This window comes from Vulpes lagopus, chromosome 21, assembly GCF_018345385.1.
Source record: "Vulpes lagopus strain Blue_001 chromosome 21, ASM1834538v1, whole genome shotgun sequence".
Classification (NCBI taxonomy): Eukaryota; Metazoa; Chordata; class Mammalia; order Carnivora; family Canidae; genus Vulpes; species Vulpes lagopus.
In genome coordinates, this window is record NC_054844.1 from 32,435,587 (window position 1) to 32,462,959 (window position 27,373).

The 27,373-nt window shown below is 34.9% G+C and overlaps 1 protein-coding gene across 2 annotated transcripts in view; it reads left to right on the plus strand.

Annotated features, from left to right (window-relative positions):
* The window catches only part of LRRK2 (leucine rich repeat kinase 2), a 143,856-nt gene extending 123,124 nt beyond the window's left edge, over positions 1-20,732 (plus strand). For both annotated transcript variants that reach the window (XM_041736739.1, XM_041736738.1), the window contains 10 exons: positions 1,378-1,548; positions 2,773-2,873; positions 8,154-8,348; positions 9,449-9,642; positions 10,885-10,957; positions 11,726-11,910; positions 14,691-14,843; positions 16,685-16,893; positions 19,394-19,465; positions 20,079-20,732. In XM_041736739.1, the coding sequence (XP_041592673.1) occupies positions 1,378-1,548; positions 2,773-2,873; positions 8,154-8,348; positions 9,449-9,642; positions 10,885-10,957; positions 11,726-11,910; positions 14,691-14,843; positions 16,685-16,893; positions 19,394-19,465; positions 20,079-20,200 (1,475 nt within the window). In that variant the 3' untranslated portion in view covers positions 20,201-20,732. The remainder of the gene's footprint in view (positions 1-1,377; positions 1,549-2,772; positions 2,874-8,153; positions 8,349-9,448; positions 9,643-10,884; positions 10,958-11,725; positions 11,911-14,690; positions 14,844-16,684; positions 16,894-19,393; positions 19,466-20,078) is intronic.
* Positions 20,733-27,373: the final 6,641 nt, after the last annotated feature.

Here is a 27,373-nt window from a genome sequence, read left to right on the forward strand (position 1 = left end):
GACTATGTTCCTCAAATTTGACATTCCATCTTTCTGATTCTTCACGTCCTTCCAGCCTGGTGAAGGACTGCTGAGCTTTATCTTAAACTTTGTCAAACAGAACTCTTTCCAAATTCATCATTGACTTCTGGAAGGCTATGAATTCATACTTTGTTTATTTCCTTGGCTATATATTTAAACTATAATAACAATCATATATATTCAATATGGAAAAAAATTTAAGTATAAAAAATTAAAATAATTAATAATAAAAAACTACCCATACTTTTAGCCATAGAAGTAATCATTATTATATTCAGATGTAATTCTTTGTAAATTTTTTATTTTGAAAATGTTTAAGTCCACCAAAAAGTTGAACAAATAGCACTATATACACCCATATGCCCTTCATATACATTAACTGTTTGCCACACTATCCTTTCTTTCGCTTTTGTTGAATATGAATTTGAAACTTTGAAATTAAATTGCAGACATCAAGCTGCCATGCCTAGACATACTGACATTCTATTCTTTAGAATAAGGATGTTTGTTTACATAATCACAACACCATTATCATAGCTAACGAAGTGAACTCACTTGATTTTTTTTTTACATGTTTGATAACCGTCTGTCCTTGTGGAATTATATCCAACATTTTCTTTTCAATTACATTATACCATGTCATCTTAAAAATGATTTTTAAGTTAACGCATAGCACACATTATTTAACCAATTTCCTTTGATAGTTGGATTTCGTTATATTGTTGATATTTTGACTCTTGTGAATCATGTTGAAATCACTCTTTGGTCTGAGGAATTTAAAAGTGATTTATCTCTATTATGAGATGAAAGGTTTTATTTCCTTTTGAAAGAATTTCAGTCATGAACCAACACCTGAGAGAAAGAGCTTTTATTCGTTTTAGTCATGGTTTTATTTTCATTTTTCCATTGGGTACAAGGAGTAGAGTCACAATTTCTGGAAATAATGAAGGCGTTGGACTTCAGTCAAGTTTAAGTGATTTGGAGTGAAGTCTAGAAATCTTGCCCTCTTGACCTCCCTTTGTTTGACATACTTCTCTGGGAAGAGTTATTTTTAGGAATGAGAAAACTGATGTAGGGCTTTTTTTCCCCCATTAGGCTTAATTTATTTAATTTTGCAATATTACTTAATAATTATTATTGAATGTTTATCATTATTTTTCAAGAGCAATTTTGTGGTGAAATGTCAGCACAGGGCTGTTAATTGACTTGAATCTATGTATCTCTTTATAGAGACGACATGGCCTGATTTAGAACTCATCTTCTGGACTCTTCATCAGCATAGATCCCTAAGATACCTCCTTGGGTGTATGAGCCGTGGAGTTGGGTGTATTTATTAATATATCTGCTTATTTTCAGGATTTCGTGCACCTGAAGTTGCTAGAGGAAACGTTATTTATAACCAACAGGCTGATGTTTATTCATTTGGTTTACTCCTCTATGACATTTTGACAACTGGAGGTAGAATAGCAGAGGGTTTGAAGTTTCCAAATGAGTTTGATGAACTGGCAATACAAGGAAAATTACCTGGTAAGTCTTATTTTATCTACAGTAAAGATGATTATTTTTGCTAGCAGCAGCTTTATATCCAAGTTATTTAATTGTAGTTGTATACTTAATTCATCTCACAACTCATGATTTTTTGTTTGGTGCATGAAGATTCTTAAATCCTGTGACACATTAATAAAAATCATGTGAGAAATATAACAGTTTTAGGCTTTTTTAAAAAAAATCCCAAATTAACATTGATATATTTGGTATTATATTTAGAAGAATATTCAGAAAATTGCTGTTAGAGCTCCATGCTTAGCAACTTCTGTTCTTGTAATGAGTAACTGTGTATGTGCTCATTAGCCTGGAGTATTTTCATTTTCTTAGAGGGAGATAATTTATATGCAGGGATGGAAGCTTGAATTATTTATAATAAGAATTTTTAGTCGTAAATATTAATAAGAATTAGTAAATGATTGTTTAATGAGATGAGATTTCATTTTGAATGGTTGTTTCATGCTTTTAAGAAATTCTAGAACATTGTTGTTCATTCCTTGACTGTTCAGTGCCCTCTACAAAGTACTCTTTTATATTTTTTTCATATTTTCTACTTTCACTTTCACTTAAGAAATATTTTTGACTGTATGCTATGTGTCAGTACAGCAAAAATAGATTTAACTACCTCCTTTGGGGGGACATTTAAAGATTCCCAGCAAAAGGAAATTTATTATTTGCATAAACTTTCCACATGATCTGGGTCATTGCCCTGATTTCACAAGTTACCTGTCCAGTGATAGTTCCCAGGTCTGTAGTTTATACCAGTTAGAAGAATGGCATTCCTCTTGTAAAAAAAAAAATGTGCACAAACCGACACTGGGGACAAGATCAAATGCTTGCTGACTTTAAATATTAAAATAAAAAGTACTTCCATAGAAGTCTAATAATTATATGAACAAAAGTATCTTCAAAGTATATGTGAAATGCAGGTGTGGAATGAAAAATCTATTCTTTTATTCAATCAGTCTTTGTATCTTTTTTATATAATAAAAATCAAGAAGTCTTTTTGATGTCTCTAGAGTAGAGATAAACTTAACAAAACTATTTCTAAGTTTGTGAGATAAGTAGATCCATAATAAATATAGGATTATGGAGATCAGCATTTTCCTTTGCATGGTCTGGACTTCTTATATACATTGAAAGGAAATGAAATAATTGTTCTGATTTGTCTGATGTTCTAGCATGATATGTTTTTGAATGTTTCAGATCCAGTTAAAGAATATGGCTGTGCCCCCTGGCCCATGGTTGAGAAGTTAATTAAAAAGTGTTTGAAAGAAAATCCTCAAGAAAGGCCTACTTCTGCCCAGGTACTCTTATAGTCAAAATTTATCAATATTTTATACAGAGCATCCAACCATGTATATACACATATGTAATCTTCACACACACACACACACACACATATATTCAAATACATAAATAAACACACACATCTGACAAACAATCATAAAGCAAAACTTTGATATTCGCCCCACCCAAGGCACAAAATAAAGAGCATTGCCAACACCCTGGAAGCCCTCGTATGCTTCTTCCTGATTTAACACTCTCCTTTCCCTATAAATGTAGCTATTTTGCTGACTTTTGAGACAATCCTTTTCTTTCCTTTATGTTTGCTACCTAGTTTAGTTTTCTTATATTTTTCTTTAATTTAAAATAGAATTTGTCATGCTGTGTTCTGAAATATTTTCAATTGTTCTCCCAGCCTTATTTTGTAAGCTTTATGGAGATTGCTAAACATCACTGTTGGTTATTTTCACTGCTATTCCATTCCACTGTTTGAGCAAGAGTATATATATCTATGATCATATCTATGGGTATTGGTATTGCTTCCAGTTTTTTGCTATTATGAACATGTTTGTACCTGTCTCTTAGTGCAGAATGTATGAGAACTGCTTTGTGATATATACCTAGGAGTTGAATTGCAGAATCATAGGTTATGTGAATATCCATACTGTTTTCTGAAGAAGTTGTACTAGCGTAACACTTTCATCATCTGTATGTTAGGGTGGCCATTTCTCTATAATATTCTCCCCAGATTTAGTACTGAGTTCTTAATTTTTCCAAATATGTTGTCTTGTGTATTGATTTACATTTTCCTAATTACTAATAAGGATGACCCCCTCTTTATATGTTCATTGGTTATATATATATGTTTACTCCTCTAGAAAATGCCTGTTCATTACTTTGCCCATTTTCCTATTGGATTATTTGCATACAAATGAACCAAGGAAAAGAAAAAAGAGATACCAATCCTCTGTTGGTTATATATATTGTGAATTTCTTTTCCCAATTTGTAGTTTGCCCTTTTATTTCCTGCCAGTGCCTTTTGATGAACAGAATATTGTAATTTTAATACAGATAACTTTAACAACCCTTTTTATGGTTATTACTTTTTTGGGGTCCTGTTTTAAGAAGTCCTTATCTCTCCTAGAATCCCAAGAATATTTACCTATGGTTTTTCCAAATGGTTAAGTTTTGGTTTTGACATTTAAGTTCTTAACCCTTTAGGAATTGGTATTTTTATCTGAATCCAATTTCCTTTTTTTCTATATGAATAACTAAATTTTCCAGCTTTAACTATTAAATAGTTTTTTCCTAATTTTTCTACTGATCTTCCCCACCTCCCCCATTTTCACTCTGTAATTTGTGAGATACACACACATCTACACACGTCTTCTCTTACATTGGTCAGCTTGTCTGTTCTTCCTCTAAAGCTGTCCAGTCTTAATTCCTGTCAGTGTATAAGTCTCCTTTCCTTACTTATTTTTCTCCTCTAGAAATGTGTTAGGTATTCTTGGGTTTAGTTTTTCCATATACATTTTAAAATCGCTTTGTCAACTTTTATGAAAAACCCTACTGTGATTTGGATTGGACCTGGGATGAATCTGCAGACAATTTGGGGGAGGATTCTATCTTTGTGATATTAAGTCTTTCTATTCTTGGATGTGGGTTACCTTCCTATTTATGTCTTCTTAAATGTCTTTCAATATAGTTTTATATTTTTGCTTACAGATCTTTTGCATTTTTTTTCTCAACTTTCTTGCTGCAAATTGCTTTAAACTCAATTCCTGGCTTGAGGTGTTGTTGTTGTTGTTTGTTTATTTGTTTGTTTGTTTTAACTGCCCAGGTGATAGGAATCTAATCTACAAATCTTGAGAACAAGACTGGGGATAACAATTTCTTGGGGTTCTTTTCTCTCCTCCCGCTTTGTCTATAAACACCATCTTTCCTTGTGCCAGTGAAAGTGAAGCATGGAGTGGCTTTATTTCTAGTTCCCATTTACTCTGAATATGCCCTTTGAAGTCCCAGCTTTATTGGAACAGGCCTTTATTGAACTCCACTTTGGGCAGACTCTAGATTTAAACTTCTTTCTTACTGGCCAACAAGAAAACCACACATCAGTTTTGCCTTCAGTAGACAAATGCCTTAAAGGAAATATCTGGCTTTAAGGTTCTGTTGACCTCTCTTTCCCTGGATTCTGTCTTTTACTAATATTTTGGCCTAGTAAGTTCTTAAGATGTTGCCAGATCTTTAGATTTTTTAAGAGATTAAAAAATAATTTTCCTAGCATTTTAAGTTTCTTTTAGATGAGTGGTTTGCCCAACTAACGTTTCCATTTTTTCCACTGATAATAATCAGAAATAGATTGCTTGGGATACCTGGGTGGCTCGGTGGTTGAGCGTCTGCCTTCAATTCAGGGTGTGGTCCCGGAGACCCAGGATCGAGTCTCACATCAGGCTCCCCTGGAAGAGCTTGCTTCTCCCTCTATATCTCTGCCTCTCTCTCTGTGTCTCTCATGAATAAATAAATAAATAAATAAATAAATAAATAATTTTAAGAAATACATTGCTTACTATGTTTTGCACTGAAACAGATTTTAATAGATCAGATCTCTATGTTGTGGACTCTTGATTTGGTATAACTTGTTGAAAAAAATTTGTTTAATTTTAAAATTTCTACTCAAAAATAGCTGAGTACATACACTGACTTTAACAAACATTATGTTATTATCTTGGCTACTTTCCTTGACCTCCCTCCTTCCCCTAGCTTTACTGAGACATAATTGACATAAACATCGTATTAGTTTTTAGATGTACAACATGATGATTTAATGCATGTAAATATTATGAAATTATTACCACAGTATGTTTAGTTAACATCCATTACCTCACAAGTTACAATTTTTTTTCTTGTGATAAGAATTTTTAAGATCTACTCTCTTAGCAGCTTTCAAATATACCATTTGCTAACTTTAGTCACCATGCTATGTTACATTCCTGTCTTATAACTGGAATTTTGTACTTTTTGACCCCCTTGCCCCATTTTACCCACTCCCATGCTCTGCCTCTGGCAACCACCAGTCTGTTTTCTGTATCTAGAAGGTTGGTTGGTTTAATTTTATTTTATTATTTTTCAGATTCCACATATAAATAAAACTTCATATACAATATTATACTTTATATACAGTATATAAAACTTTAACATACAGTATTTGTCTTTCTCTGTCTGACATATTTCACTTTGCAGTATGCCCTAAAGGTCCATCTATACTGTTACAAATGGCAGGATTTCCTTCTTATTTATGGCTAAATAATATTCCATTGTGTATATATAGACATACATATATACATTTACATATGTATATAATATTTTCTTTATTCATTCATCCATTGATGGATACTTACATTGTTTCTGGATCTTGGCTATTGTGAATAAGGCTGCAATGTACATGAGGATGTAGATATTTTTTAAAGATAATGATCTCATTTCCTTTAGATATGTACCCAGAAGTAGAAGTTCCATGATAGTTCTATTTTTAATTTTTTTTTTTTAGGAATCTGCATACTGTTTTCCATAGTGGTTGCAGCAATTTATATTCCCACCAACAGTGCACAGATGTTCCTTTTTCTCCACATACTTGTCAGCACTTCTTATTTCTTATCTTTTTGATTTTAGCCATTCTGGCAGGTGTGAGGTGGTATCTTTTGGTGGTTTTTGTATTTCACTGATGATGAATGATATTGAGCACATTTTCATGTACTGGTTGGCTCTTTATATGTCCACTTGTCTTTTGGTTACCACTGGTGTTAATCACACAGACTTCTTGTATTTTTAAAAACAATTTCACAGTGTAATTTTCCATAGCTGAATTATTGTCTTACTCTTTCCTCCTTTTATTTTCAGTGATACTTCACCTGCGTTTTATAGATGACATCACTACCTTGAATTTTTTTTGGTATAGAACAGTATTTGACTTTGACATACCTATTTAACCTTTAAATACAGTATATATTAGGCAAGATAGGTAAACTTATCACATTTGTCAGATGAGGCATAGAGAATAAGGAGCTTTCTGAGTCTTGTGGGTGGAAGGCAAGTGGCTGTGTCATGGCTTCAATTCCAGTTTCCTCAGTCCTGGTTCTGTTTCCTTATGGTGGTTCCCACCCCACCTCCCCTGTCTCTCTAGTTCTTTAGTTTCAAAGAGAAACATGAAAACAGTATCTAGAAGTGATTTGTGAATTTCATTACCAAAGATCAAAATTTCTTTTCCCCTCAATTGGCAGAAGGTCTATTCCATTGGTGGCCTGTGTTTATCTGTAACATGATGTGGCTCTGCAGTATAAAATTGAGTGAAGAATAACTCCTGACTCTGCTAAATTCCTGCTCAATTGGCACTTTTGAGATTTTCTTTCTTTTTAAGTTACAAAACATTCCCTAAAGACAAATAGTGTATCTCATGCTTAGTCTAAAAATAAGTATTCATTTTAATGTAATTTTATCTGTAGTTTGGATTATTAATCTTGTTGCTTGGATTAGATACCAGTTTAAGAGATTTAGGTTTTTCTTGATACAGCTATAAGAGGTAGTTCTACATTTTGTACCATAATATGATCTTTTAAGAGGACGCCATGCACGTTTTTTTTGAAAACAAACCAAAAAACTTTATTTACAAAAGTAAATTTTAACTCACTTTTATATATCATATAATGTTAATGCTGACAGCAACAGAGCCTCTGGAATATTTAAAACACTTAAATTTTAAAATACATTGAGGTTTGTGCAGCTTATTTTCCCCCTACTTATATTATAAAATTTATAAATGTTCTTTAGCTTTGTTGTTTGGTCATGGTTTTGTGCAGAAGTCACGTTTCAGGGTAGGTTTACCAACAGACATGATCACAAAACCATTGGCTGTGGATTTCCAAGAAGTAAAGGAGCCAATCTTAGCAAAGCTCACACTGGCATTTTCAGCTGTTTAAATTTGAAGAGGAGTTCAGCAAAGCTTGTGCTCCCTTCTAGTCCTATAGATGGCAGGTGCCATGGAGCTGGTACTGAGTGGTAGACAAGGAAACAAGCCAGCATGCTCAGCTGAGATTCCTCAAAGGGCTGTCCACTGAGGTAGGCGTGCACACACACATCTCCCCCAGCTTGTAGCCACTGGTCCAGAGTATTATCAATAGTGCATTTTACAACAGGGAGGAACTCAGAATTCATAAAGAGTCCTCGCTTAGGGTGGTTCTGCAGTCGCTCCTGATGTGTACTGTAACTTGATGTGTACTGTTTTGTTATTTTAAAAACTTTCTCAGGTCTTTGACATTTTGAATTCAGCTGAGTTAATCTGTCTGATGAGACATATATCAATACCTAAAAACTTTAGTGTTGAATGCATGGTCGCTACAAATCATAACAGCAAGAATGCAAGCATCTGGCTGGGCTGTGGGCACCCGAACAAAGGACAGCTCTCATTTCTTGACTTAAGTACAGAAAAGCACACTTCTGAGGTAACTCCAAGCTACTTTGAAAAATTTATTTTGCTAATTATTTTAAAGCATGTTATTAGTTTAAAAAGTTACTTTGGAAGAAATTAAATGAAAGCAGCATAGTATTATTTAGTTTTCTGGTAGAACAAGAGCATTTATATGAAATTAAATAGTCTGTGTTTTGTTTTAAAATCATAGTATATGTATGTCTTCCATCAGGATCCCTAGAAACAGAGTCTTAGACAGAATTACTTATACAAGTGATTTAAGGAGAGAGTAGCTTTTAAGGAAGTGAAGGAAGACAAAAAGAACAGGGGAAGAAAGTTCACAAAAATGTAGTTTCTGAGGAAATCTACCCTCAGTCTCTGGCCATGAGGAAATCTGAGGTGTGAGTAGCAGCACAGATTGGTTTCTCAAGGGAGCCAAGCCAGTCTTTGGATTACATGTAGCAGTCTGCCAGAGGGTGGCTGTGGCGTAACCTCTCAGCCATTCCGGGCAAGCAGACCCCACCAGTGGAGAGTGGTCTGTGGGGAGGGTGCAGCTCTGAGCTGTTAGCAGCCCATGCTTGGAGCAGTGGGGTGGGGTAAGGGAATGTGGGGAGGGGAGGGGGCAAAGGAGGAGGAGAGGGGGAATGGGGGAAGGGGTGGGGTGGGTGTACCTGACTGGTAGAGCTTTACGAGATGGATTGATAAATTATATTAGCAAATACAAGATAAATTTCTAGACTTAAAAACTTAATATTTTGACTATTGCCTTGAAATAAATGTATGCCTAATCATTATTTAAGTTGAACAGTCCCCTCGTATTATTTTGATGGAATGAGAAATAATGATACTCAAAAGTAAATTTCAATTTTAATTCTAGTTTTCGATTCACTTTTGGTAGGCAAAATTGTTTGCCAGTTAACTCATTTATTGTTGAACGTTCAATAAAATTGACATTGTTTTTAAAATTAAGAGCAATAGAATAAAACGAACTTCATGTATGGATCACCATATTTCCATTCTGTTCAATTTCTAGTCACTTAAGCTAGAATCAAATAATCAAGTTCTTCAGCATTTGTTTTCTTTCCTTCTTTCTTCTTCGTCTTCTTCTTCTTTTTTTTTTTTTTTTTCTTTCAGGAAGTTACTGATAGTAGAATACTGTGCCTGGCTTTGGTGCATCTTCCTGTTGAAAAGGAAAGTTGGATTGTGTGTGGGACACAGTCTGGCATGCTCCTGGTCATCAATACCGAAGATGGGGCAAAGAGACATACCCTTGAAAAGATGACTGATTCTGTGACTTGCTTGTATTGCAATCCCTTTCCCAAGCAAAGGTGCCCTAGTGAATTTGACCTTTGGGAGAAAATTATATACGTTTTAGATGACTGAATTGTGTGGAAAACTGTTACTGCTTCAGGAAAAATGCTCATTTTTAACATACTTCTATTTCTTTGCATATATTAAGGGTATTGTGGGAAGGCCACAAAGATATTCTAGGTTAAGCCGGGGCAGTTATTTAACAGATCAATCCTTTCTTCAGGTCTGCCAGCCCTACTGTGGGTATTACCTCAGCTCTAGTCCCTTTCTTTACCATCCCTTTAGCTTACTTTTCTTTGTAGGGCCTCCTCAGGGATGACCTATTCTTTATCCTTTTTCTGAATATGAACAGCCTGTTACATGCCAGTTTAAAACAGATCAGTTAATTACCAAATTGAGAAAATGTCCAATAAGTGAATTCATAAATTATTAATAGGTGAAAATGACACACCATTATTAGTTGTGGGGTCTCCTTCCAAAGGATTTTATCTAAATGGCAGGTGTGAGTAACAGGTTGGTTGCTGTAATACTTGAGGCAGGATGATTTCTAGGAGCCATTGAGATTATACTCCATGTATTTCTCTGGTTGAAGTCAATACTGGAAAATAAATATTAGAAATATTTAATAATAGATATTAGAAAAATATGAAACTCAAGTTTCGTGCAGCTGAAATAGGAAGTCCACTGGCAGTTTGGGAGTTGACGTTATTTGGATAGTGTCAGAGAAAAATTTTGTCATTAAATAGTCAAGGAAGGCTTTTTTTAAGATTATTGCGATAAAAGACACAAGTTGAACTTAACTCTGCTGAAACGAAAGGTGGGAGAGTTTTGAACACGAGGGTGAGCTACTGGAAAAGTACTGGAGGACTTTGTGGGAGGGTCAGTGTGATAGGTCATCTGTGTTTGCTAATTGCTGCTTATTGAAGTTAGGCTCCTACCCTCCCAGAGAGACTGGGAGATAGGGCCCTGCCTTTCTTGATGCTTACATTTGAAAAGGAAGGCTCCTAGTTCCTTGAGAAAGACACACCTGGGCGGTAAAACTGACAAGAGGTCAGGAGGAGTTACATCTCAAATGCGCAGAAGAATTTACAAATGTTAAGTTTTCCAAAGTAAATGCTATAAGAAAGGGAGGTCAGGGGCCGTGTCTAAATCATGAAGAAGCTAGTCTAAAGGTTAGTCAACCGAGAAGGGAATGTTAGGGTCATCTTGGTCAATATCAGCATTCTTTTTGACAATTTTAACATTTTTTTTTTTTTTAGCAAGCAAAGAAATTTTCTTCTGGTGGGGACTGCTGATGGCAATTTAGCAATTTTTGAAGATAAAACTGTTAAGGTAAATGTGGAATCCATTCTCCATCAAAGACTTTTAAGTTCTTTGTATTATGTATGCTTATCCCTGCCCCTCTTCTCAATGATCATAAATCCTGCTTTTCATCTTTTTATTTTCATCAAATGTTGCATACAGTAGATCCTCTATAAATACTTGTTGACTGACTGTACATTTTATATGAACGAACTAAGGATAAGATGATAAATGAGATCTGATTTATGATGTTAGGAATGAAAGTAATTCTATTTTTATGTAAATGAAGTGATAATTCATTTATATAAATATAGTGTGGAAAAAACAAAACTTAAGTTTTAAATCTGGTTTGCCACCAACTTTTTCTTTAGTCTGGAAGAAGTCATTTAACTGTCTGTTCCTCAGATTCTTATTTGCCAATAAAAGATTTATTCTTCCCTCCATCCACTCATCTGTGGTTCCATCTGTTTATCCAACACCCTACCCATTTATACTCCTTGTTATCAGAGAGCTTATTGTCTAATGAGAGACAGACAAGTGGAGTATAATCCCTTGGTTATTTCCTGAACATTTTTTACATGGAGAGATAAAGAGATTGGTTATAAGGATAATGTTTTGCATACCACTTGAATTGAATCATGTTTTCATAAATCCTTTGAAAAATGTATCTTGAATTTTTATTTTAAGTCCTCTAGCCATTTATGATGGAAAAGTAGCTTTTAGAAAGCACAGCAAATTTCACAGCGTTTCATTCTGCAGATACTCAGCTTATTGAATGTGTTTCTCTTCTTGGCAAAGTGTAAAGGAGCCGCTCCTTTGAAGATACTAAATATAGGAAATGTCAGTACTCCACTGATGTGTTTGAGTGAATCCATGAATTCAACTGAAAAAAACATTATGTGGGGAGGATGTGGTACAAAACTTTTCTCATTTTCTGATGATTTCACCATTCAGAAACTCATTGAGACAAAGACAAATCAGCTGTAAGTTATTTCTATCTATATAATTAATTTACTGCTTTATTCATGTTTATTCTTCATAATCATATCAATAATGCTATTGCAATCCAAGCAAAAATCTTTTGAAATGCATAACTTACTTTTCTATTAAAGACATCACCCAGCCCAATCATATTTGAGATAAAATATAAAAAGCCACGATAATCTTAGTAGTATTTACCAATCTAATTTTTTAACAGTTTCATTATCTCTTTATCAAATTAAACATGAATTTGAAAGGCAATATACTCAGTATTTTACTTCACCTGTTGGTTTTACATATGTGTCTTGGATAACTTCCATTAAATATTGATTGTAGAAAGCATATGCTACTGGAATAAAGTCATCTCTAGATTTGATGATTATATAGAGTCCTCTTTACAGTGAAGTTAGTGATACCACTTTCCAGTGAAAATAAAATAAACTATGAACCTAGTTCCAATTTGTTTCAAGTTTTAGAGTTGTGTTTTAACCAGATCATCGCAGTTGGTTCTTATTTATTACATTCCTCAGGAAGAAGCAACATAGGATGGTAGATAATAGCATATATTGTAGTTCAAATATTGGCTTTGCCATGTATTGATTTTGTGAACTTGGGAAAGGACTTAAATATCCAGTCTTCTCTAACCTGAGAATTGTAATATATTCTATCTCAAAGGGATGTTTGGAAGACTAGACAAAAAATTAATATAAGGAGCTAACATAATGCCCAGCACTTGGTAAGCTCTTAGTAAACATTAGTTATGATTATTATTAGCTTTGAGTCACAAATCCCTATCTCAGAGAATATCCTGCTTTCTCAGTATCCATTGAATTACCTAAGACTGAAATTCAGGAGTAATCCTTGACTCCTTTGTCCTTTACTCTCTTTGCTACTTAACTCTCCTCCTAATTGACTCTCAAATTCTTGCACTTCTTGCTTTTCCTACTGCTGCTTCCATGGGCCAGGCTGTCTGTCACCCACCGTTGATGGCCATGTTAACCAGAGCCTCTTTCTAATCAGTTCTCAAGTTCTGATTGGGCTCCCTTCAGTCCATTCTCAACAGTATAGACAGAGGGTCTTTTCTAAAATGCAAATCAATCTGATGTCAGTCTCTTACTGAAAACCCTCAGTCACATCCCACTGCCCTTTAAGTGATGTTCAAATTTCTTAAGCGAGCCCACCAGGCCCTTGCTTCCCTCTCTAGATTAATATTTTGCAGCCTCCTTGCCCTCTGCTTTGGCCAAACTGAAATCATCTCCATTGTGAAAGACAACCTGGTCCACTTTTAACCAACCTAAAAAAGCCTGAAAATATTTAAAAAGAAGGCCCCACAGGTTTCTTTGCTTATTTTTTTTAAATTTTATACAGCATGGGGATCCCTGGGTGGCGCAGCGGTTTGGCGCCTGCCTTTGGCCCAGGGCGCGATCCTGGAGACCCGGGGTCGAATCCCACATCAGGCTCCCGGTACATGGAGCCTGCTTCTCCCTCTGCCTGTGTCTCTGCGTGTCTCTCTCTCTCTCTGTGACTATCATAAATAAATAAAAATTAAAAAAAAATTTATACAGCATGTTATGAGATCATTGGTATTGATCCCCTAAAATTCCATGTAAAAATGGGAGTATAAGTGCTTTATCAGAGAGAATGCCTGTAAACATGAAGCACCCAAAGCTGTTCATCTCCCAAAAGAGGTTAGGACCCAGCTTCATAGACACATGGAAATATTTACTCGCTTCTCAAAAAGTGTCTCCTGTTGCCTTGGACTCTCCCTGGCTAAGCAGACACCACATTGCTAATTCGATGCTGCTTCATCCTCCCTACCCTCCTTTTTGTCATCAGCACGTACTGACAGAGGCATGATGAGTAGGGGAAGATGATGTGGCCTCTGGAGCCACAGGCCTCCAAAGACCTTTGTAGAGTCCTGCTTCTGTAACATGCCAGTCATGTGGCTTCAAGCAAGTTACTTAGCATTTGTTAACATTCTGTAATTACAGACATTGGGACTTGTAATATTTCATAAGATTTTTTATTGAGGATCAAATAGAATAACACACCAAAATATTTTATAAATTCTAAAAGTCTATAGAATATTTGGGCTAGTTTGAACTGTCTTCTGTTAAATACAGCAGAACTCAGGAAGGAATTGCCTAAAATGTTGTGGCTCTTTGGCAACACATGTTCTTGCCTCCCTTGCCAGGACAAGAATAAGATGGAGAAAAAAAATCTTCCTGCCCTAAGACAAACTAAAGATTTTTTACACCCTGTGATATTTTCATGTCATTTATCTGATCGAATTGCAACTTTACCCATTTTAACTTTTTTCTTGGTTGTTCATTCCTTCTGTTGGTTCATTCTTCATCTATCCATCCTTCTGTCCATCCACCTGCTTTGTTAACCAGGCATTTTTTTAGATGTATACTTACCCATTTCTCTACTACATGTATTTACTAGATAGATAGGTACTTGGTAACTCTTTACTGGGTTGTAGTTGTATAGAAAACACATGGTCCTTGTCCTTAAGAAATCACATTTACAATCTAGTGTCAGAGACACAGTAATTAATAAATACAATTTTATATTTAATAGGCGTATATATTACATCTGGTACCAGTGCAGGAGAACAAAAGGCTGGTGTATTTTGATAGGTCAGGGATGAATGCCAGAGATGCTGATATTTAAGTTAAGCCTCAAGGGCTGACTAGGAGTTTGCCATGAAGATAGGGCATATGGTAGCCAATCTGTTTGCAAGAAATGAAGCACAGTGATGTTCTTTCTTTCCCTCTAGGTTTTCTTATGCAGCATTCAGTGATTCCAACATCATAGCAGTGGTGGTAGACACGGCTGTCTACGTAGCTAAGAAAAATAGCCCATTTGTGGAAGTACGGGATAAGAAAACTGAAAAACTCTGTGAACTAATAGACTGTGTGCACTTTTTAAAGTAAATATTTTTATTGTATTTTATTGTGGAAAGAACATAATGTGAGACTGACCCTCTCGACAAATTTTTAGTTATACAACATATTGTTGACTGTAGGTACAATGTCATGGTTCTTTATGTTATGCTTGGAAGAGCTGTCTTTATACTTCAGATTTCACAGAGAAAGGAAATATGACTAATATTACTTTGTTTCTGCCTCTAACTAGAACACTAAACAAACAAAAACAAACTCAGAAACAAAATTGTTGGGGTACCTGGGTGGCTTAGTGGTTAAGTGTCTGCCTTTGGCTCAGGTCGTGGGATCAAGTCCTGCATTGGGCTCCCTATAGGGAGCCTGCTTCTCCCTCTGCCTATGTCTCTGCCTCTCTCTCTGTGTCTCTCATGAATAAATAAATAACATGTTTAAAAAATAAAAAAAAATTGTTAATGCTTTTTAGCACCTTCCCTTGGTATCTACCAAATTTCATTTTTTGGGGAAAAAGGGAACATAATAATTATGGTTTCTTCAAGGTATTACAAAGAATATCCTATAATGAAAAAATAGTACATTATTGAAAGTGATCATACTGGATTCATTGCTGACTGTACATCTAGCTAGTAGTGTTACAATAACAAAAATTACTGCTTTTTTTTAAAAAAAATGTGGTTACTTATTTATTTATTTGAGAGAGAGAGAGAGAGAGAGAGAGAGAGAGAGAGAGAGAGGAAATGAAGGGAGGGCAGTGGGAGAGAAACCTAAGCAGACTCCATGCATATCACAGAGCCTGACTCAGAGCTCGATCTCATGACCCTGAGGTCATGACCCTGAAATCATGACCTTAGCTGAAACCAAGAGTTGGATGCTTAAACAGCTGAGGTATCCAGGCGCCCCTCAGAGTTTACTACTTGTCATTGTCCTACAGATTCAATGATACTTTGCTCTAAAGATAAAGTTAAAAAATTTTTTTTAAATGGGGGATAACCTGCTACACTGACTAGTGCACTGACTGCCTTAGGATAAAGGGTCAAGACACCAGGCTGACAGGCAGTTCTAGTCTGCTCCAGCATGTCAGACACAAATCTCAGACTTTAAATCAAATACATCTTTTGTGTGCTGCTGCTGGGAAACAGGACCACTGCCAACCTTATTTCTAGCCACTTTATATTTTTCTTTTGTTTTGTTTTAATGTGTGTATTTTTTTATACTCTGGAGAACATTTAGATTACACACTGTGTCTGTAAAATGAGACTTCAGAGTTTACTCTCCTAGAATCTTTTTGTTTTTCTCTGGATGGTAAGGAGATTTGTATTCTGAAGTGCTGAGAGTGCTGCCTAGTAAAGGCTCCCTTTCTTCCTGAAGTTCTAAAAGTATTAGGATTCTTTTATTTCTGGACACCTCATTTTTGTTATGAATTATTCATTGGCTCAGGGAAGAATTTAGTGGTTGGTATTGATATGTTTTACATATAAATGACTAAAATTTAATTTTCCTTTGTAACTTTTAAACTTCATGGAAAGCTTTTGAAAATAACTTTTTCTATTTATATCGAGCAAATTTATTCTTTTTTTTTTTACTGAATTACATAGGCTTATTATTTATAAAGATTATATCCATTTTATTTACTTCAGAATTTCTTGAAGTCAAGAGATATTGTGTTATCTTTGATAATTTGTTTCGAGTGGAAAAGCTACTTCAACATTCTGTATTTAGCAAAACTAGTTTTGTAGAATTTTAATGATATATAATGTATATTATTATGTATTCATAACATAAAACACTATATAGTGTGTATATGTAGACACACATCTATTTTATCTCATAATGTTTGATAAAATTATTAATGCATACTTTATGGTTTTAGGGAGGAAATGGTAAAAGTAAATGCAGAGTCAAAACACAAGCTCTCTTACTCTGGGAGAGTGAAAACCCTCTGCCTCCAGAAGAACACTGCTCTCTGGATAGGAACTGGAGGAGGCCATATTTTACTCCTTGATCTCTCGACTCGTCGAATTATACGTATAATTCACAATTTTTGTGATTCTGTCAGAGTCATGATGACAGCACAATTAGGTACGTTTCTTTCCTTTAGATCTTTTCTCATATTGTCTGAAATTATAAAAATATGCTTTTATTTTTAATTTTTCTCTCTTTTATTTTTAATTTCTCTCTTTCTAATGTCATTTGAAGTATCTTAGCAGTTCCATAATGGAATAGGAATGGGATACATTTGGAATCAGGTCATTCAAACATGGAGGGAGTAGATGCTCTCAGTCCCATTGAGAAGCACATTATTGCAGCTGAGCACTAAATTTGCGTCTTACTTTCTCTATACCTAAGGCAAAAAGAGGAAATAGATAATGTTGAATATTTTAAAATTTAATCAAAGATATTAAAGCAAATATTTATTTTGATCCATTTAAGCTTCCCACCCTTATTAAATTTGGTTTTTCATTCTATAAGCAAATTTATATTCTTGTAACAATATATGCTGAACTCTACAATGTACAAGTATTCACAATGATGATTTATGCAAACTTTTATATCTTTTCTTGCTCTTTTCTATTTAAATAGGAAGAAATCATAAGAGCACGTGAAATATATTTCCTACATAAATACATTCCATTGTCTTCTTTACTAATTTATTTGGCTTAGAGAATAGTATTAGCATATATACAAAGTTGATCATGAAAATAACATAAGGGAATTAAGTTCTGCAAAACTAGAGTTCATGTAACTTTAGCAAGTGAGTCATAATGTGTTTGAAAAGTGAAAAAAATAGTAAATTCCTTTTACAGGAATGTTTTAGGAGTGACAGGTGTTTCTCCTTACTCTCACCCATTTTTTTTATTGGAGTTCAATTTGCCAACATATGGCATAACACCCAGTGCTCCTCCCACCAAGTGCCCCCCTCAGTGCCCATCACCCAGTCACCCCAACCCCCCTGCCCACCTCCCTTTCCACTACTCCTTGTTCATTTCCCAGAGTTAGGTGTCTCTCATGTTTTGTCACCCTCACTGATATTTTCACTCATTTTCTCTCCTTTCCTTCTATTCCCTTTCATTAATTTTTATATTCCCCAAATGAATGAGACCATATAATGTTTGTCCTTCTCCGACTGACTTACTTCACTCAGCATAATACCTTCCAGTTCCATTCATGTCAAAGCAAATGGTGGGTATTTGTCGTTTCTGATGGCTGAGTAATCACCCATTTTTTATGAATGGATATTGGAATTGCACAAAGGTTAGATTAGATGCTGTGAGTGGAAAAAAAAAAAAAGATGCTGTGAGTGGTTGGTTCACTATCAGGATATATATCCACACACGCAGAGCCGTAGGTCTCTAGTGAGTTGTCTCTCTAGTTTTATTCTACCAAGGTTGTTCCAACCTCTAATTTAATTAGTATGTACTTCGGGACCCAAGTGGTTTTTCATTACTGACATTATGTGGGATTTCAGTGGGTTTAATTGATTTTTTAAAATAAAGATAAATTTAAACATTATCTACAAGTGCAGCAGCCTTCACCTGCCTTTGTAGCTTCTGTCAGTTTCCACACTACTCCCAGCGCTTTCTGATCTAGAATATTGTTCAGTCCCTCTGACATGCCATGCTTCATGCTGCCTCAAGGTTTTTCACGTGCTGTTTCATTCTTTGCTGATTTAACGTAAGGTAATGTAATTAAGTAAGACAAGAAGATAGACTAAGTTAACTCATTCTTTGAAACAGTAGTTCATGTATCAAAACCTCTGAGAAGTTAACACTGATGAGGTCAATCTTCCCTCTTTGGGGCTTTTATTACATCTCTCTTGTGTAGCATTGATCCTAGTCATGGATTTTTTTCATTAATGTCAATCTCCTCACTAGAATATAAACTGCATGTGGGTAAGTCTGCATGTGTTTGTTGACCCTTTCATTGCTAGGGCCTATCTAGGGCGTCCTCTATAGAAAGCTTTTGGCAGTGATCCCTGGGTGGTGCAGTGGTTTGGTGCCTGTCTTTGGCCCAGTGTGAGATCCTGGAGACCTGGGATCGAATCCCACATCAGACTCCCAGTGCATGGAGCCTGCTTCTCCCTCTGCCTATGTCTCTGCCTCTCTCTCTCTCTCTTTGACTATCATAAATAAATAAAAAAAAAAGAAAAGAAAAGAAAAAGAAAACTTTTGGCAAATGTTTGTTGAATAAATTAGTGAATGAGTTGAGAAGAAAGTATGGTTCTGTGACAGACTATCAGTATATACATCCATGCAGTTTTTATTCAAATGGTTCACATTTGACTAGTGCCAAAGCACCTTCATGCATATGATCTCATTTAATATTATAACTTTCTGTGTATAAATATTAAACCCATTTCTTACAGGTTAAATTGTTTTATCAGATTAACATAATTAATAGAGATTATATCAAGGAGTAGATCACAAATTTTCTAACATTAAATAATTGCTGGTCATGGAGAGTTTTTATTCAATGTAATTGAAGTATCTCCTAAAAAGTAGAATTATAAAGTAAGTCCCATGGACTTTTTAAAGTCCAACTTATTATGTTGTTTTAACAAAAGACTCATATTTTTTTAAAGGAAGCCTTAAAAATGTCATGCTGGTTTTGGGGTATATCCGGAAAAATACTGAAGGTACACAACCCCAAAAAGGTAATGTTTAATAAGATACTAAACTGTATTCTAAACACAGTACAATGACATTGATGATTATAACATGTTATATGCTTTATACATTTATAATAAATATAACATATGCTATAATACTTCAAGCAGTTTTAATTGGTAGCTTCTTTATAGTGTAAATAATTTAAACATAAATCTTCAAAACTAAGCTTCAGTGATTTAGCAGTGTTGTTTATTTTTTGAAATGAAGTGGAAGTATCAATCACTATAAAATGAGAACTAGCCCAAAGTTAAGCTAAATGTGGATATTTTTTCCTTACAACTTACCAATATCCATATGAGGTCTGATTTTGAACAGGATTTTATAACATGATTTCTTTTAGAAAATGAAATATTAGGTTATTAAAGGTCTATACTCTTTTTGAAATGTAGTAGTTTCTGTATATATTTCTTAAAATATATTTTAAATATTTTCTAGATGGAGTTTCATATAAATGACAGCATAAATTGCTGTAGGTTATTTTTAGCTGTACTTATGTATATGTTTGTAAAAGACAAATATAAATGAACAAAATTGAAATAAAATAAAAATGTCTTATGCCGAATCTTTGAAACATGGTTTCATTATTTTGTTTTGTAGAGATACAATCTTGTTTGTCTGTTTGGGACATCAATCTTCCACATGAAGTGCAAAATTTAGAAAAACATATTGAAGTGAGAAAAGAATTAGCTGAAAAAATGAGAAGAATATCGGTTGAATAAGAGAGATATTGAAGATCTTCATCTTTGGATGGGAAAATTATTCTATTGTAAATATTTCTTTAAAAATGTTTACATATGTAAAGGGTACTTCCACTTTTTGAAATAGCTTGTGTATATGAAGGAATGTTTATATATTTTATTTTAAATATAAATATGTGTAAAATAATTATCAGTGGAAATATGTTTTAAAGAACTATTTAAAACATAACATTTTATTTCCTATGCATCCTAATTAATTTTTTGGATTAAGTAACGAAAGGAAATCTAAAAAGTACATAATTGCAGGACTCATACTAAAATTTACAAAGTGATTAATTTTGTTGTTAAAGGAAGGTAAACATTATTTAAAATTCTGCACTTAAACAAAAATGTTGTTTGATTACTTTCTATGTATTTTGCAAAGTAGAATAAACATATTAGGACTGTTTCATGTGTAATACATTCCTTCTTAGATTGCTTTTAAATGCAACTATCATATATGCTTGTAAACAGTCAATGAATTATCACTAATAAAGCCCATCATTGGGATGTGCATTCTCTTTGTTGCTGATTCAAACAATGCATCTATTGCAGCTTCCTTCAATCTGAAAGAAAATGTCATGAAAAGTGCTAATGAGAAAATGAAATATATTTTTCTCATATCCAGAAAAGACACAGTTACTTTCTCTTTTCCTGTTTTACAGTTCTATCTTTGAATGTGGATACCCGGAGATTTGTATAATTGGTGTAGATACAATGTTCAGTCTTGAAGTGATATTTTTAATGTTTAATTTGGATTTTCAGTGTTAAACTAGATAGCTGGTTACTTGTTCCTAATCTCTGCTCTGATGCTTCTACCTATCTTCTTCCTAAATTTATGACTCTGCAAATCCTGCATCACTCAGGAAAAAAAAAATTTCCAGAATTAACAGAATTCCACAACTCCCATCAAGACTATGCATGCAAGTTTGTAACACTTTAGTTTGATGAGGAAGAGAGGAGCTTCAGGCTATGATGGGTGAAAATACTTGCTAACCTAGTCTCCTGAGTTATACCTAAATTGTTTAAATATCTGGCCACAGTACGAATATCAGGGCCAAGTATCTACAGAACAAATTGAGAGTGTCATTTCTGTTTTAAGGAAAAACATTTCTAGTAAATCAATTGGCCCTGGCCAATATTCATGATTTCAAACAATTTCCTATGATAGGATAAATAGTCCATTTAATATTCTCAGAACTGACTTATGTTGTATTATAGGATGATTTTAAAAATAATGAAGGAATTTGTTCCTATGATATTTCTCTCTTTGTATTTATTGCAATTTTTTACAAAGATAATTATGAAGAAATATGTAAATGAAAATCATATTTAAATGGAACAATAAACATTTTTAAAGCATGTTTAAGAATTTTAAAACTTTGTGATAATGTTTTATTTTTCATATATAGGTCTATAATCTGCTTAATATGAAATTTTATATGAATACATTGTATGGGCATATAGAAAATGCTAACTAAAGTTTTCTCCTGAGGATTTATCCAGTTTTCTATAGTACACGTAGTTTCCAGGATCCCAGGATAAAACCTGACAGGCCTGATATGTTTCATTTTTTAAGTTCTCATAAAAATTAAGTAGGATTGTTCAGTTTTGAGTGTTGAAAAAAGAATGACTTTAGTGCAATTAATACAAAAATTGACAGTCATTTTAAGTTTTGCCTGGTTAGAACCCCAAAGAAGCTACTAAAGAAGCTACTAATCATTATAAAAGCATAAGAGTTTATCTTCATAGAAAATATTTTGGGAGGAAGTTTAAATGTAAAAAGAGAGCCCCTCAAATATAATTTTGGCAAGCACTATGGATTATGTGTGAACTACTTTAAGTAAAATTCATCTTATTTTTCATCAAGATTGTGATATAAATTTATGAAACACAGCAAAAAGTAGTAAAAAATTTTTTTTGAGAATTTTCCTAAATTGAAAATACCAAAAGTAGATACGTCTAAAACCCTTGGGACTTTGCATCTTTATGTAATCTATCACTGCAGATAGATTAACACCTAGCAATACTTTTATGTTTCATGGACACTCATCAGCAATATAAGTAAAATCTTAAACTGTGCCAACTCAGGAGAAATTGAAATTCTCATTCGTTGTCTGGCCAGTTTCCCAGCCTTGGTGCCATTGTTTCTTTCTTTCTTTCTTTTTTTCTTTCTTTCTTTCTTTCTTTCTTTCTTTCTTTCTTTCTTTCTTTTTTTTGCCATTGTTTCTAATAATAATTCAGAATCTGACTGTTTAGAAATACATAGGTATTGGTTCTTACAATTACTCAAGGTATTTGGAGTGTTCTTAGCACCTTCACTTTTAGTTGGGAGCCAGGCCTGCAGTCTGAATGCACTGTGAGTGGTGAGCAGGAACATGGCTCTCCCATTGTGCTATCCTCTCCCTTCCCTTGGTTTCCAGGCTCACTGGGAAGTCCCTGTTTGGGAGAGTTTCAGGCTAAGATAAAGTGTGGGGAGAGGGATGCTGGTATTAGCATCTAAGTCTTGGCGGGGAGAATCTGTTCAGTCTCCAGAGATTCCATTGTCCCATGGCAATAGAGCCTGGGAAACCAGACTTTATATATCTCACTATGACTGGGGCTTCACCACATTTACTAATCTGAAGACCACTGAGAGGTTATTATTAACCTCATTTATTTCTGAAAATACAAACCCGAGTGATAAATGCTATGCTAGAAGTATTCTGGGACAAAAGAAAAAAAAAAGATCATATGCGGCAAAAAAAGAGGCAACCCAAGAAATGGACTCCTGAACTATAGAGAACAAACTGGTGGTTAAGGAGTTGGGGGAGGTAGGCAGTGAGGATGGGTAAAAGAGGTGATGGGAATTAAAGAGTACACTTGTGATGAGCACTAGATGTTTTAGGGATGTGTTGAATCACTAAGGGGAAGGAGTTAAGATGGTGGAGGAGTAGGAGCACCCTGACCTTGTATTCTCCCTCTAAGTTAAATAGGTATCAAATCATTCTGAACATCTAAGAGATCGATTGGAGGTCTGAGAGAACAAAACCCACAAGTCTACAAGTAGAAAAGCGACCACCTTTTGGAAGCTGGGAAGTGTGGGAGTTCACTGAGGGGAGACCTAGCTGCGGATGCAGTGGTGGGGAGGGAGCCTGCTTACAGAGGTAAGCAGTATTAGAAGCAGCAGGAGCACAAAATCTGAACTTTAAATTCACTGCTCTGGGGGATGTGCCTGGATTAAAGGTGCTCAGGTGGCAAAAAGGGGCAGAATCACAGAAGTGACAGGGTGGTCTGAGGATCTCTTAGGATACAGGAAGAATGGGTGGTGCCAAGGTGTTGCACTGCTCCCAGGCATAGGAGCCAGAAAGCTGGCAGAGAACAGCAGGTCTTGGTGCAGGCTTTCTGCTATAAACTGCAAACTGCTGTGTGGTTGTGGGACCACCTTCCTGGGACAAGCCAGCAAACACAGGGAGATCCCTGGAGGAACAGTGTGGGTCTGCACTGTGACCATCCCTGAAATTTAGAGTTTTGAAACTCCAAAAGGCTGAGACTCAGGGTAAATGCAGGGTCCCGATGGAAACCAGTGAGACAAATAGGCTGATTGCTTTGTTGTGGGGGCTCAACTGCAGAGGAGGGGGGTGCGAACTTTGAGCTCTGAGGCTAGAGAGCAGGGTTCAGCCGTTTTCACTCCACTCATCAGGGCTGAAAGCAAGAAACAGTGCCACCTGGTGGAAGCCAGACTGTGCACACTAAGCCCCGCCCCACTGGGCATTTCCACTGAAACCAGAGAATCTGCGCAGCAGGCCCCTCCCCCAGAAGACCTGCGCAGCCTGCTCCCACCAAGCTTATTGATCATAGAAGGCTGCAAAGTCTTAAGCTCAAAGAGAAATAGGATCAAGCCTCCTCTTTACTTTTATTATTTTTTATTTTTATTATTTTTTCATTTATTTTCTTACATTTTCCAATTCCTTTGAAAATTTTTTAATTATTATTTTAAAAATCATATATATACTTTACATATATATTTTTATTTTTTGTATACTTTCATTGTAATTTAGTTTAATTTTTTGTTTTGGGATCAGATTCTTTTTTTGAGAGAGAGAGAGAGAGGCAGAGACACAGGCAGAGGGAGAAGCAGGCTCCATGCAAGGGAGCTTGATGCGGAACTGGATCCTGGGTCTCCAGGATCACACCCCAGGCTGCAAGAGGCGCTAAACCGCTGCACCACCGGGCCTGCCCCCGGGATCAGATTCTTTTAATAAACCGACCAAAACACACCCAGGATCTAGTTGTTTTTTTGTTTTTTGTTTGTTGTTGTTTTGGTTTTCTTGTTTTGTGTTTTTCTTGTTTTTTTTTTTTTTTTTGTATTTGTTCTGTTCTTTTTTGTTGTTTTTTGCTTTGCTGTCATGTGATTTGTTTGTTTGCTTTTGTTGTTCTTTTTTTTTTTTCTCCTTTTTTCTTTTCTGGACAAAATTATGAGACAGAGGAATTCACCCCCAAAGCAATAAAACAAGATAGAACTCTCAGCCAGGGATTTAATCAATAAGATTAAGTAAGAAGTCTGAACTAGAATTTAAAATAAGGATTATAAGGATACTAGCTGAGCTTGAAAATAGCATAGAAGACACTACAGAATCCTTTAATGCAGAGGTAAAAGAACTAAAATCTAATAAGGCCAAACCTAAAAATGCTATCACTGAGATGCAAACACAAATGGAGGCCATAAAAATTAGGCTGGTTGAAACAGAGCGGCTAATCAGTAATATAGAAGATGAAATTATGGAAAATAATAAAGCCAAAAAGAGGGAAAGAAAGGTAATGGGCCATGAAGGTAGACTTAGAGAACTCAGCCACTTAGTAAAACACAGTAAGATTCATATCATAGGCGCCTTAGGAGATGAAGAGAGAGATAAGAGGGTAAAAGGTTTATTTGAACAAGTTATAGCTGAAAACAACTTCGAGTGGAGGAAAAAAACAAACAAAAGTAACAAAGCCTAGAAAGAACCAGAGAACATCACCAGAAACACCAACTCTACAGGTAACAAAGACACAGGGCATCAGAATGGATAGAAAAAACAAGACCCATCTATATGCTGCCTACAAGACACTCATATTAGGCTTATAGACATTTGCATATTGAAAGTGAAGGAATGGAGAACTATGTATCATACTAATGGATGTCAGAAGACAGCTGGAGTAGCCATACTTGTATCAGACAAACTAGATTCTAAAACAAAGACTGTACAGACTGTACATGAAGAAGGGCACTTTATCAAAATTAAGGGTCTATCCATCAAGAAGATCTAACTATTGTAAATATTTATGCACTCAACTTGGGAGCACCCAAATATATAAATTAATAATAAACAAGGAAATTCATTGATGATGATTATACAATAATAGTAGGGGACTTTAACACTCCACTTAGAGCAGTGGATAGATCATCAAAGCAGAAAATCAACAAGGAAATACTGGCTTTGAATGACATACTGGATCAAAGGGACTTGACAGATATATTCAGAACATTTCATTTTAAAGCAGCAGAACACAATTTTTTTCAAGGGCATATAGATCATTTTCCAGAATAGATCACATACTGGGTGACAAATAGATCCTCAACAAGTACAAAAAGATCAGGATCATACCATGCATATTTTCAGGTCACAATGCTATGAAACTGGAAGTCAAACACAAGAGAAAATTTGGAAACACCTCAAATACATGGAGGTTAAAGAATATACTACTAAAGAATGAATGGGTTAGTCAAGGAATTTAAAGAAGAATCAAATAAAAAGTACATGGGAGCAAATGAAAATGAAAGCACAACAGCCCCAAACCTTTGGGATACAGCAAAGATGGTCCTAAGAGGGAGGTATATTGCAGTACAGACCTACCTCAAGAAGTAAGAAAAGTCTCAAATCATAACCTAGCCTTACACCTAAAGGATCTAGAAAAAGACTGGTAAATAAAGCCTAAAGCCAGCAGGAGAAGGGAAATAATAAAGATTAGAGCAGAAATAAATGATATAGAAACAAACAAACAAAAACCCAGTGTAACCAATTAAGGAAACTAAGAGCTGATTCTTTGAAAGAATTAATAAAATTGATAAGTCTGAGGCAGACTTATCAAAAAGAAAAGGGAGAGGACCCAATAGATAAAATCACAAATGATAAAGGAGAGATCACAACAAACACCACAGAAATACAAACAATTATAAGAGAATACTCCAAAGAATTATATGCCAACAAACTGGGAAACCTGGAAGAAATAGATTCCTAGAAACTTACAAACTACTAAAACTGAAACAAGAAGAAATAGAAAATTTGAACAGACTCATAATCAGCAAAGAAATTGAATCAGTAATAAAAATCTCTCAGCAAACAGGAGTCCACAGCCAGATGGCCTCTGAGTGGAATTCTTCCCAACATTTAAAGAAGAATTAATACCTATTCTTCTGAGACTGTTCTAAAAATTGAAAATGGAAGGAAAACTTTCAAATTCATTCCACGAAGCCAGCATTACCTTGATCCCCAAACCAGACAAAGATACCACTAAAAAGGAGAATTAGAGACCAATAGCCCTGATGAACATGGATGCCAAAATTCTCACCAAAATATTAGCCAATAGGATGTAACAGTACATTGAAAGGATTATTCACCATGACCAAAAAGGATTTATTCCTGGGCTGAAAGGGTGGTTCAACATCCACAAGTCAATCAATGTGATACACTACATTAATAAAAGAAAGGATAAGAACCATATGATCCTCTTCACAGATGGAGAAAAAGCATTTGACAAAATACAGCCTCCTTTCTTGATTAAAAAAAAAAAAAACTCTCCACATTGTAGGGATCAAAAGAACATCGGTATCATAAAAGCCTTATATGAAAAATCCACAGCAAATATCATTCTCAAAGGGAAAAACTGAGAGCTTTTCCCTTACAGTCAGGAACATGACAGTGATGTTCACTCTCACCACTGTTGTTCAATATCGTACTGGAAGGCCTAGCCTCAGCAATCAGACAACAAAAAGAAAAAAAAGGCATACAAATTGACAAAGAAGTCAAACTTTCACTATTGTAGACACGATACTCTATGTAGAAACCTGAAAAACTCCACCAAAAAATTTCTAGAATTCATAAACAAATTTAGCAAAATCATAGTATATAAAAT